At 41.5% G+C, this 13,888-nt stretch overlaps 1 protein-coding gene across 4 annotated transcripts in view; it reads right to left on the bottom strand.

The window, feature by feature from the left end:
• Positions 1 to 13,888, bottom strand: part of Nfia (nuclear factor I A) — a 348,990-nt gene that overhangs the window by 48,292 nt on the left and 286,810 nt on the right. For all 4 annotated transcript variants that reach the window (XM_029539940.1, XM_021199453.2, XM_021199452.2 and 1 more), the window contains 2 exons: positions 7,872 to 8,050; positions 5,578 to 5,743 (listed from right to left, as the gene is read on the bottom strand). In XM_029539940.1, coding sequence (XP_029395800.1) covers positions 5,578 to 5,743; positions 7,872 to 8,050 — 345 coding nt within the window. The remainder of the gene's footprint in view (positions 1 to 5,577; positions 5,744 to 7,871; positions 8,051 to 13,888) is intronic.

The raw sequence follows: 13,888 nt of genomic DNA, 5'->3' as shown, positions 1-13,888 counted from the left end.
TGTCTCTTGAGGTGGGCCTTGAGGTTTCAAAAGTCTATACTATTCCTAGTCAATTGGAGTGCTTCTCTCTCTGTCTCTCTCTCTGTCTCTCTCTCTCTGTCTCTCTCTCTCTGTCTCTCTCTCTCTGTCTCTCTCTGTCTCTCTCTGTCTCTGTCTCTGTCTCTCTCTCTCTCCTACACACATGTTGGTAACAGCTGCCTAGTAAAGCAATTAAAATTAATCTGGAATAGGGACAAAATAAATGTTGCTCTACATCAGACGCTCTACCTGAGAGGAAGCAAGAATGGCAAAGGAGTTCTATGGAATCGTTCTGTCTCTTGCTTATGGCGACAGTTTCGAGACTCTGTGGTATCATGAAAGTTCATAGGCCTCTAGGCCAAAGAGAACTTTATTAAGCAAATATTTTGAACTTCAGACATCAGTTGACACCATCTAGACAGCAGCTGTGAAAAAAGTACTTCATGACACGAAGCTGCTAACCTGTCTTTCAATTTCTGACACCTGATACCTTCCATTTCTCTGAAAGATGGAACATGATCACCATGCCTTCCTCCAAACCTTCACCTTCTCTTCTCTGCTAATAAGACATATTCATACTTATGTACCAACAACTACTAATACCTTTTATATTTTCCCACAGAGTCTTTACTGCCTTAACAAAGGAATTTTGGGGCTATTGCCCAGAGTTTCATGCCACAGAAAATCACAGGAACCCCAGGTTCAAGGTGACTGGGTGTGAGTCATGTTTTATAACACTTGGCTGAGTGGCCTTCAGAAAGTTACCTTATCAATTCATTGTCTTCTCTGTCTCGATCACTTTAACAAGAGGTTTTCCTTCACAGAGTTAATGTGAGGCTAAAGGGAGGTACTACACATACAAGAATTTTCAAAGCACTCTGGGAAAGTCTCAGCTCTTCTGCGTTGTTCTTTTCAAGCTCCTCTTCCTAAGCTGCGGCCAGACTGGCCTGTGGCTGAATCTATGGGGGCATTTCTTTGATTAATTATGGATGCAGGGGGGGGGGCTCAGCCCATTGTGGGTGGTAGCACTTTTGGGTAGATGGCCCAATGCTGCATAAGAAAGCAGGTTGAGCAAGCCACCAGGAGCAAGCCAATAAGCAGCATTCTTCCCTGGTCCCTGCTTCAGTCTTTACCTCTAGGTTCCTGTCTTAAGTTCCTGCCCTGACTTCTTTCTATGATGGACTGTGATGTGGAACTGTGAACTAAAGTAAGCCCTATCCTCCTCAAGTGGCTTTGTTCACGGTGCTCTGTCCCAGCAACAGAGACCCTAACTGAGACAGCGACCCAGTTATAGTCTGAGGTAGTCGGAAGAACATGGAAGTCCCACCACACCAGCATCGGAGCGTTGTACTGGGAAGGTCGCCTCGAATTTCTCATCTCAGTTGCCCTGTCTATGAAATGCTGACCTCAAGGGAGTGGGAGGAAGATAATGCATGCAGGTATGGAGCTTCGCTCACAAAAGGCCTTGAACATATGTTAATTGTTAGACTTAAACACGTTTGTTCTGGTGGTAGATCATTGTTATGTTCTTGGTTATAGGTACATATTCATTTACAGAATGAAATGGATGCAAGATTCATTTGAGACATAAAAATAAACAATAAATGTAACTTGCTATTACATGGTTCTAATTTAATAGAATTTTAGTTTAAAGAAATCAAGAGTTCATAACTAAGAAGGAATGGAAGAGAAAAATGTTTATGAGTTTTTTATGCATCTTAAATTGATTTTTAATTAATTAGCAAAGGAAAATATGCATATTTTATCTCCTACCATAATTCAAAAGTGTTTTCTCCTTTGCATTATAATTCCATGTTATGATGCCTATCTTCACTTCAGAAAAAAAAATATATGGGAAATTCCATTTTTGTGGTATGAGCTAATCCCAACCCATGACGTGAGGAGTGGTGGTGGTGGAATCTCACTATGTAGTTCTTGGTGCCTAGAATTCACTATGTAGATCAGGCTGGCCTTGAACTCATAAGATCCAGCAGCCTCTGCCACTCAAGTGCTGAGATTAAACTCATGCACCACCTCATGCAGCCTTAAAAAAAACTCTTACGCTATACTATCTGTTTTAAAAGAAGTCCTTTATTAAGAAGATGCACCCTGAAAAGCTCCGGAATCTGACATTGGCAGCAAGTTATGCTTAGGGTGAGCACTGGGAGGCCTTGTGGACTCAACCTTCTAGTGCCCACCCCTCACCCAGAATGGCTCCTACTAGAACCTTCTTATCTCCTTCCCTTCAAAAGCTCAAGGCAAAAAACCCTACAGGTCAGTACTGATGTCTCTCCTTTTTCTCTATCAGATCGGATGCACCTGCAAAGCTTACTAACTCTATCTTTAGAATATTCTTGGAGTCCAAGAGCTTCGTACAGCCTCTACTGACTCTGTCTCCAGGTCAGTGCACAGACAGCTCATCTGGGTGATTTCTGTGGCACCCCTCACCATACTCTGCCCAATGCTACGTTCTTAACTTCATTGACTGGTCCCTAGCTTCCTAACTCACTTATGTTTGGTTGTTTTAGGCTTCCTGCCCCACCAGGATGGAAGCTCTTATCTTTTGCATTTGCCTTGGCACGGTTCTGTTTCTAATGGGGTCTGATATGTACAAGATACCCATTGCATTCATCATGTTCTGCTTCTTTGTCCCCCATACCCCACCCCTCCATGAACCTACTTCAACAAAGTCCTCCACAATTCTCTACTAACATCCAGGCTTCAGGAAGCATTCCTCTGCTCAGAGTTCCACTTGCAGGAAATGTACAAGTCCTCACACAGCCCTACAAGCTTCATACTCCCAAGGGCTTAACTCCATGCTCATTACCTGATCCTTCTGCCTACCAGTCATCTGGTCCCACCCATCAGGGCCTTTGCCTAATGTCAAAGGGCTGGTAGCTCTTGCTCCCCGCTTCCATGCTACCCTACCCTTACTGCTCCTTGGATTCACACACACAGGGATCCCTGTCTTACATTGCTTGCCTTTCACAACTTATTGTGTTGTTTGTTCTCGATTTTCCTCTTTGGAATAAAGTCTTTATAAGATCATGATTTCTAAATCATGTTTATTCCCTCTTCTAGGTGCTGAGGAGGGTTTTTGGCACACAGCTGATGCTCAAGAGCATGAATGCAAATAAGGTTTCCTTTATTGGGGATAGAAACCCACAGTGGCAGCTCATCAGTGAGAGTGGACCACACCGTGTGAACTGCTCTCCCAGGTCAAGCATCCTATCTACCACATTCTAACAGTCCTGCATGCTATAGCCAATGGTCATGTACACATACCAAAATATAAACGTTCTCTTTAGGGAAGAACACAACTTTCTCCCATTCCCACTTTCCCGATCTTTAAGGGGGAGGGGAACAGATTTTTCCCATTAAGATACACTTATTTTATAGATAATTTTTTCCAGATCCGCCTTGCCCATGGCTTTTTCCCCCCATGCTGAAAAGTTTAGTATCAGTGCCAGAGGCGACACATATTCTGCTCTAGGCTGGCATGTACTTGTAGTTCATTATCAGAAGATGTTAATAATGATGCCTTGGCCTCTTGTCTGTCGCATAGCCTGCATATTAGCCTATTCCCTCCCTATCACCTCCTGTGAGTGTGGGCAGAGACCCTAATGCTAGTCCTATTCTAGAGGAAATTGATGTCTTGCAAAAGTTGGTAATAGAGGAGCCCTTTGGCTTGATTTCATGTTTTATTATTTTTTTTAACCCCAAAAAATTCTTATTTTAGTGCAAGCAATCCCAAACCCCTAAACAGAAAAGTGTGTGCTACTGTTCTTTGAAACAAGCTTCAGTTTTGGACACACTGTTGCCATACTGAACATCTATCTGTTCCTAAACACACCCCCCCCCCCCCCCCCCCCCACACACACACACACACACACACACACACACACACACACACCCCCCCCCGCTTCCTGCTGCAGTTGAGATCTTATAAACTGCTAAGGATAAACAGATCAAACCACCCTGCAGTTCTAGTTTCTAAGAAAGCACATGGTTTTTAAAGAGCACAATTTAGCCTTAAAGTTTTACCCAGTACTAACATTAGTTTGCAAGCCTTTCCCTAGCCCGCTTCTGAGAAGCACCAACAGCTCCCTTAGGCAACTTCCTTCCCGTGTCAATGGACACTGATTTTTCTCTTTGGCTGCTAGGTGTTAGACTGAACCATCTCTTACCAAGGAGATCCGTCTCCCAAAATTGCCTCTGGATTCTAGTCTTTTTTGCTGTAGAATTTATACACAATGTCATCTACTTATCGAAAGACATAAATTAAACACTAGATGATGCAAAGTTCACTCTCTGACCTATGTCCAAGAGGGATGCAAGTCACTTTAGATTCTGTGTCCCCAGAACCGATTCCAGTGACTATGATCTAAGCAGAGGACTCTGGTACCTCTTTGGCCCTTTCTCTCCTGTATCCAATATCATTAATTAAAATGTTAAATATAAGAAAGCCAAAGGCCTCTTTTTAAAATGCCTGTTTATATTTACAAAATACTCGTCCCCTGTTCCCTTCCATTCAACTACTGTGCGTGTTTTTCGAGTTCCTGACTTAAATGATTCTTTTCCACACTGCTTTTCCATCTTTTCACATTCCTACTTCCTGTAGAGGTCTCCTGTCCCCACTGCCCCCAGGCTCTTCCTCTGGCCCCATTTCTATACTTTCATCCTCTCTGCAGCACTGGGGAAGGCCCATCACACCATCTCTCAAGGCTAGGTTGCCAGGTCACCTGGAAACTCCAGCCATCACTCTTTCTACCTTTATTGCAGGCATGAATAGAGGCCATAGTTGTGTGCTCATACCATTTCTGGCCCTGAGATTTCTAAAATACAAAGAAATATTTGGAGAATTGCCCACTGTTGCAACATTCCCAATCATAGAGACTTCAAAATCCTCTATTTTCTGATCAAGTATTCTCAGACTGCTGAGAGAAGAGCCAAAAGGTCCTTTCTCCATTCAGTCCTTTTCTCTAGTCCCTTCCCTTCCTAAGTCTTCTCATGCAGCACCCATGGCCTCCAGCTCTGATCTGTTTTGGGCCCCTTCTTACTACACCTCTGAATAGACATTCTTCACTCTGTCACTTTGAAGACACTTTTTCTATCTTATACGTAAGGCATATACTTTTTTCCTCATCAAGTTTCTAGGGAAAAAAAAATGAAACCTTTTGCTATTAAGAGTAGACATAAGGAGATGCTCTTAGAACATCATGGGAATAGCATTCTATGCGAACCACTCCAGAAATACACAAAATTTAATAGCCCAGTCCTCAGCACGCGTTTACACTCTCTTACTCTACCACCTACACCCAATCGTTTCCATATCTGGTGTAGTTTGGCCATGCATATGAGTAGCTTGGATATGGGCTCTAGGATGTGGGCTCTAGCTTATTCTATAGACATAACAGGGCAGCAGGGGTGGGGGTGGGGGGTGGGGGTGGGGATCTGGGCCTAATGCTGCAGCCTGCACAGCCAGGGACAAGGCTTCGGTGTGAAGTCAAGTGCTCAGAGCATGGTAAGTAACCGGCGCCTGATCTCAGCCATACTCACTCGGTGAGGTGGGGGAGGCTGCACCTCCTTCTGTTGATGTGGTTGGAGGCTTGGTGTCTGGCATGGGCAGAGGCACAGGCCTGGCCATCGGTGGTGGCGGTGGCGGCGGCAACATTGGGGTGGGGAGGAATGGGTTGTGCACCTTGCCTTGACTGCTTCCATTGGGCTGCAAGGGTTCAGAGAAAACACATACAAGGAAAAGAAACATGTCAGCCACCAGCTGTTTCCAAAAGGTAGAGGTTCGTTAGGTACCTGCCATGCAAATCACTAATATTCAGGCCGCTGGACACACAGGGATTGTTAGTTTCCAGGACGCCATGTCCGGAGCACTCTGGTCTTGTGTCGACCTGAGTAACCACCTCTTGCTCAGTGCTGTATCAGCTGCTGTGGCCACCAACATCCTAATGACTCCTAGAGACTTATCTAGTGTCTCCATGCTTATAGACTGAGGTATTATTTCACCATGTTTGTTTATATAGGTAAAATGATGATCCCTGCATATGTATATAAAATATATAAAAAGATATTTTTTTCTTTTCCTAAAGTTGATTTTACAATACAGTTGTTAAATGTATTCACTGAACACAGACATTTTCTTGCACGTATCATATAGCATTAGGCACAGAAGCTTTAATGTTTAACTATCAGATTTTTGCTTTTATTATTGCTATATATTTTTTCCTATATATCGCACTTCTGATCTGACTTATACTAGCAGACGCCATGAGACTTCTCTGATGTTAGAACGGCCACATAGCAGCTTTCTAACAAAAGCATGTTTCCCCCAGAAGAGATCATGCCACATTTGTTTTCAAGATCTTCAAAATACGAAGTACGAAGAAACTTGTCTAAAAAAACTGTAAAATTTTGATCAAAATGTAAAACAGAGTATTTGATAGTAATATGAGGTGGTGACATGAGTAGTGAAAACCACACTGGATATTCGGAAGTCAAACTTTGTACTTGTGATCAGCTCAGGTTTTCGACATTTTCCAAGTGACTTTCCATACTGAGTTACAGCTAGTAACAGCCTGTATGTAGACTGTAGCCCCAACCCAAAATTCAGTCAAAGGAGATCCCATTGTCTTGGGCTTTTAAGAGTAAACTTAATTCTGCAGAGGCAGGCCCACCTCTCCATTAGCATTTGTGGTATTTTTAGTATTTTTTTCCTCAGATGCTGTCTGGTGATCAGAAGGCTAAAGAATTTTACAGCATCTTTGCCTGTGTATTATTTCTGAGTAGACTGAGAGTTCATAAGTGAATATTTTAGAATAAGCCAAGCAAATTAATATACAAGCAAAATGGAAAAAAGGCACCATATTGATTTGTTGTCTAGACAGAAGTGTATCTGTGAACATATCACCAGACATTAGTCAAAGCTGCCCATTCTGGCTCAGATCTGCAGAATCAGGTCTTTCTGCAGGGGAGAAAAGCCAGTGACAGAGGAATGTGACATAACATCCTAAACCAGGCAATAATAATTATGGCTAATCTGTGGTTTCATGCATAGATATTATGAGAAAAGGAAATCAAATATGGCTTTCTGCTGGTCTTAATTTATTATTATTATTGCCATTGGCCTTGGGATACAGTTGTTCATTGTAAACTATAGCTTTTATATTTGTAATAAAATTTGCGATTTTATAAAATAACTTTTACTATTGGAATGGTATTTCAAATTGTGAGTATTTGGTTTATTTGAGAAAAATGAAAACATTCATTTATAGTTATTGAATATGGCTTAGTTTTATATGTAGATAAGTGGAAAAGATAAGTACTTGCAGAAATAACAAACTATAGTAAACTTTGCTTCTAGCATCTTGAGTTCAAATACTGGTCAACTTGATCTAAAGTGTTAGAAGACTGTATTTTTTTTTTAAAAAAAAATCAACTTGGTTGATCTGAAACATCTGTCTCCCTGTGTTCTCTACCTCTCTCAACTACCCCAAACCATTATTTAAAATTATTTGGTCTTTCTATTTTTTTAACTGTATGATCTTGGGGTTAGAATGCAGGAGGTGGAACTGGGAAGGTTACACGGTTCACGCTCCAGCCAATTTATATCCATAAGCTTGACAGTTGCAAACTTAACACAAACACTGTTTTTAAACCCCGGCCAATCCCCCTTCCAGCAAGTTCACTTTCCCATAATCTAGAATAAATATGATGTTTGCCTGCAGTCAGTCAGCATGGACATTACAACCCAAAGTCACATGGTCATAAAGGGTCTTGTTATTTTCACACTTGCTTAGCATTTCTAAAGAGATAGGAAGAAAAAAAAGAGGTTTCCTTACATTGAGGAACCCCACCTGTCCAGCTTGCTGACCAGCATCAGGACAGACAAGTTGGACAAACTCTTTCAGCGTCTCCTGAGGGTGGTAACGGATGGCTGGGTGTGAGAAGTAAGGCCCAGGCTGCTGGATGATGGGTGACGTTGGGAAGTGGAGAGTCGATGGCGTCGCATGTGGACTTGCTGCAAGAAACAAAACAAAACAACAGCCGTCAGGGTTTTGGAGAAAAAGACCTGCTTTGCCCCTGCTGAGCCCCTCTAGTCTCCTCTGTTCACCTCTTCCCCTGGCCCAGTTCACGGTGCTGCTCATGCGACAGGATGTCACACACAGCACAGTTCTGATGGATTTGTTCCTTTAAGGCTCTAAGACAAACAATGGAGGTTAGAGAAGGATAGAATTTCAAGTTGCCTCTTCATGTTCAGTGGACGTGAGTTATAAAGGCATTAATAATCCTTGTTGAAGACGAAGATTATTCATTACCTTAAGAGCCTTTTTAATGAAGCAAGCAATAAAAAATGTATTTGGTAGATTAGACCTGATTTAACCGACATTACATTTGACAAATTCTACTTTGCACATATGGATCCCCTTTCATGCTGAGCTCTCCATAGATAATAATTCATTGTTAAAGCTCTTATACTCCTTTCAAGGAAATTTCTAGGGACTAATTCAGGACTAGAGCTTTTTTTTTTTTTTTTTTTTTCTTTTCTGAAGTCTGTAGTAAATGATCACTTAATGAACCCATGCAATTTGGATGCTGTACGTTACAGTGGAAGGTTCAGGTTGCATTTTTCTCTGTTGCCCTTTCAAAGCCAAGGCCGAGTAGGCAGGCATGTCGTGAGTAGCTGCTTCTCTCCATAAATCTGATAACAGAGTCAGACGACGACGACTCCTTTATATTTGAATCCTGATAATTATCATTTGTACAAGATTACATTAGATAAAAAAAGCTTATGTGAGATATGTAATAATTTTTTTTCCAGGAATGCTTTTGTTCTTGAATTGAAAGAATGACAGCCAAGACCTGCCAGAGGCTAATGGCTGCACGTGAAGGACTGACAACACTCATCCAAGTCAAGTCAGGCCAGAAAAGACTCCAGACAGGGATCCGTATGGTTTTCCCTTCCCTCCGTTTGTAATTTAAATCTTTACACTGCAGGAGCTCCTACACAGAGAAACATAGAAATGCCCACAGTTTTAGGGAATATATCTTTCTGAATACCGAGAGTGATGCATAACATGGAAGAGAGGCCAAAGGTTCAGTCTGCTCTCTCTGCCTTTCTCTCACCATCTCACTGGAATGATTGAGATGCCTACTGACACTGGGGCCTCCTTAGGATTATGGTACTTTTTTAACCAATAACGAAAGGGGCTATGGTTTTGTGGGTCAGAGCAATCCTCGTAGATCCTAGAGTAAAAATGCAGGTTGGAGCAGAAGCAGGACTCCAACCCAGGCCTTGCAGATAATTAGGCAGAATCATTGCTTTCAGGTCACTTGAATTCATTTAATAAAAATTCACAGGCTCCCACTCTGGGTTCAAGAGACAAAGTTGGGCTAACCTAGGTAAAGTTTTACCCTTAGTAATTCAACTGAGGACATCACAAACATAATGACTGAAATCAGAATTTTCTAGACTCTTCACTTACTCTTCTACACGATCCTGTCTTGGTAGACTAGATTCCTATCCACTTAGTCACTCACTGTGATAGACTCAGAACTGAGCCTGGCACTTGAGATATATTTGGCGATTGCACAATAAATGGCTGAGTAAAGGAGTTTAAAAATTAAGAAAAAAACAAGCATAAAACTTGCCAAGGACAAAATATGTTTTTGCCCCCAATACAGAGCCAGAAAACATGGAGGAAAAAAAAAAATGGTTCTAAGTTAAGACTGCATACAATGAGATATATGTTTTGGAATCCATTATGGTGTCTGAGGGAAAACTCAGAAGCTAAAGAGTTAAAAGCTCCTGGCTTGCTCTTCCCCTACTGATTGTGCTGCTGGATTTAAAGAATGACAGGATTCTCTTTCTTTCTTTCTTTCTTTCTTTCTTTCTTTCTTTCTTTCTTTCTTTCTTTCTTTCTTTCTTTCTTTCTTTCTTTCTTTCTTCTAGCACAGATGTAGTTGTCTTCACTGGTAGCAAGAAATGCTGACCAGAGACCTGTTTCTGACAGAAACATTTCTAGTTAGCATTGTAGGTGTTACTTCTCAAACAGGAATAGGAATGTACTGAGCTGAACAAAATTTTAGACCCAACTGTTGCAGCACCTCAAACACAAAGGTGACCACTCCACTGTCCAGAGGCCCCTGTGACTGACCTTGAGGATCAAGTGGCTTTGCCTCATGGTCTCCCAGAAAGTGATGAGTGGCTTTCAGATAAGAAAGGGTGGTAGCCACCAAAAAGTATGCTGCCCAAGGAAAAACACAGGCTTGAGCAAAGAGTAAGTAGATAAAAGTTAAAGAAACATGACGGAAGAAATAATTCACCTATACCATGCACTCTCTCCATTAATTGTTAATAAATAACATTGAACTTATTTTATTAAAGATGTAAAAGAAAATGATTAGCGGTGTAAATTTAGACTTTCATTTCTTTATTACGTTTTAGCAACAGCAATGTATTCATCTCTTTCTTATGGTGTTGAATTCAGTGCAGACCAAAGACTATATGGTATTTTATAGAATTAATTCTATAGTGACCGATTGATTAGGATCAATTAATTCTTAGTTAATTCCAGGAAGTCATCTAGCCTGAGATACTAAATCAGACATCTGCTGAGTCTGCATTTGTAGGGCTGTCTTCTTCAAGCCTCTTTTCTCTTGCTTGGGGAAGAGAGTCACCAGTTCACTGTAGAGACGGAAGCAGATGATTCTAGATCATGACTTTTAATTTCCTCAGAAAGAACCTGTTATAGACATCACAAAGATCTGTTGGTTACCATTGGCATCCCTGGTGTTTCTCTGGATCATCTTCTTTTTCTGCTTGACACTGAGGACCACTGAAAGTCCAGAGCTAAGACTGAATCTTTTTCTTCTTTTCTCTCTACTTCTTTTTTTTTTTTCCTGCTTTCCCTTCAGTTTGATGTTCTTAGTGTACCTAAGTTTTTATCTAAGTTGTCTCAAATCATTTTAGATGGAGTCATTGGGGTGAAATCAACCAAACAATTAATTCATTAGATGTTCTTTGAAATAGCTGGGGCAAGCTGTGTTGAAGAGAAACTACCATTATGAAGCTGGCATGATGTTAATGGAATACATAAGAGTATTATGAGTCAAAATTTTTGATGAGGAGAAATATCTCTGATGGATGTGTGTGTGAATAGTTGACACAATAAAAAATTATAGTGCATTATGTAAATGCATATTTAGATCCTTTAAAATGTGCATTATTTACTTGAGAGTCAAATAGCCTTTTCTCCAGTGGTTATAGTTTATTACAGAGCATCCATCTGGATCTATGTTGATCTTAATATAATACTGTGAATTAAAAGACACCACCAAATTGGTTGCTTTTGGGGTCTAGTGCTCTCAATACCCCAGGCCAGAAGCAACACAGCATCTGTTGGGAACACTCCAATCTGAATGGCTCTCACTACTAGTGTAACCGTTAGCATGGCTCTCACTGTGACTAGTGTAACCGTTAGCTAGCAGCCAACCTGGTTTACAACAACAACTTGGGCTTTTCATGGGAATACAAATAGGATGGAGAGGAAGGAAATGGACCTGTGATTGCCCACACAAAGTTACAACAAACACATTTAGAGAAAGGGTTTCCTAAGGGTCCAGTAATCACTTACAGTCAGACAGCTTGTCCTGGCCTCCCTCCTCCCCAGACTCCAGAAATTTCTAATTATATAAAATTATCTCTTTTAATTGGAAGAAGGAGAAGGCTAAAAGTCTAACACAACTGAACATATGTTTAAGTAAAAAAGGCTTCCTCCCTTTAAATCGGAGTTGACCAAGACTAGGGAGGAGAAGGCCAAGGTCACTACTGCATAGAGTGACATGCCATACGATAGTGATGCTTGGTGTCACAGCCCAGTGTCAGGGCGGAGACCTCTCAGACTTTAGTAGAGTGCATGTGAGTACATAAACAGGATGGTACTGGGGGTGGGTGGCCAGACCTTGTATCTTTCTGCTTTATTAAAATCTTAGGAAGAAAGCCATTTCTTCTCACGATTTCCAGGATCAACCTTCCGAGTTCCAAGAACCGTGTGATGAACCATGTTATTCTACACAGCCCTGCCACTGTCCTGACTTATCCCTCATCTGTGATCCACTGTAGGTTTTCACAGCTTACGTAGAGACATTAGCTATTGCTTTTTTGGTACCAGCCATCAGATCCTACTCTGACCCAGGAGAGGATACATTAAAAAAATACTGTCCAGAGGCGACACGGCCATAACATCTCCTCCTCCAAGGGCTTCAAAACAGAGGCTTCGTCCCCGGCAAGAATGAAGGGCTTGCCCAAGCCCAGCATCTGCCAAGCATCATCTTTTACTCATTAATCATTAGGGGCAACAGGTGAGGTTCCAAGTTGTTTCTTCTGCTGGGCTGTCACAAGGAACGGCCACCCATCTGTCTGCAGGATCTAGATGAGCTCTTTGCAGAGAAAGAGCGGCTTTGAGAACTCCTGACTTCTCCTGCTTAAAACATTTTTTTTTCTTTTTTTGATACCAAGGCAAAGATCCAACAGGAGAAGAAATTATAAGGAAAAAAAAAATCCTACTTAAAACCCAAAAGCCCCCAACAAGGGCAAACGGAAGTTGTATTGTTTGGGTTGTCAACTACTGAGCTTCTTTAGAAATTCTAAACCAACCCGGTACAACCCCACAGCAGCCTACCTGAAGCTGAGAAATCTATCCTAATGGCCCACAGCTATAATTGATAAATCATGCATGAATCAGGCCTGCCATTTACGAAAGCTGAGAAGTTTGGAGCTGCGTGATTTATGTTAACAGACAGAGGGGGGGAGGGATTGGAACTGCTACTCAGCACTTAGGAGGTTGAGCTTTTCCTAAGTAACAAAGCATGTGACTCAAAGCAAGCTAAGGCTCTTCAGATTTTTCCAAGACTCTCAGTCCATACCTTGAATGTCACTGAGAAGCATGTGAAAGGCACATGGGGGGGTGGGGCCTCACATTTCCTGATGCTCTGTGAAATGGCAGCATTTCTGTATGACTGCTTCAGATGCCATAACAGTAAGCTACTGTTACTGAATGAGTCTACTTGAATTTAAGCCATCTTTCTGACTACAACATTTGAAGATCATAGTGTTTGCCTCTCAGAGAAAACAGATCTCCTCTCCTCCAACAAAGAGAAGCCAAAGTTGTTTTATATTCTTTATCAATTTTAATTAATTTTAATTGTTTCTTTTGACTCCATGAAGGTGACCTCTGACCTTTGCAGGCAGGCTGTGGTGCCTATGTGACCTCTCCCCCCATATCACACACAAAACCAACAAATCAAATACATCACAGCTTCTGGAGAAAGATGTTCTGTGTTTTTTCCAAAGCTCTGGGGTTTGGTCTCCTGCATGATGGAGATCCCCTGTGTGGAGATCAGTGACTCTCAAACTTCCTAATGCTGTGCCCCTTTAGTACACTTCCTCAAATTGTGGTGAATCCCAACCACAAAGATATTGTTGTTGCGACTTCATAACTGTAATTTTGTTATTGTTATAACATTATAATGTAAATATTTGTCATATAGTATATTTGATATGTGGTCCTTGTGAAAGGATCGGTCAGTCCCCAAAGTGGTTGAAACTCACAGATTGAGAAATGCTGGTGGAATGGATATTTTGAAGGTCTGTGGCAATATTCTACTGTGTGCTGCAGAAGTTGCCAGACATGCCATTAGCAAAATGGTGAAATTATGTTCAATAAAATCTTATTTCAAAATATAGGCCAGGCCTGGGTTTGACCTGGTATAGACTCAGCAGTTCTAGTCCTTCTCACACCCTCACCTCTGCAGGGAACCGGTCAGTCACTGTTCTCTTTGTCCCTTGTTTAAAAGC

The sequence above is a fragment of the Mus pahari genome, chromosome 6 (assembly GCF_900095145.1).
Source record: "Mus pahari chromosome 6, PAHARI_EIJ_v1.1, whole genome shotgun sequence".
Taxonomy (NCBI): domain Eukaryota; kingdom Metazoa; phylum Chordata; class Mammalia; order Rodentia; family Muridae; genus Mus; species Mus pahari.
Note: the sequence above shows the minus strand (reverse complement) of the source record. Positions and strands in the feature narration are given on the sequence as shown.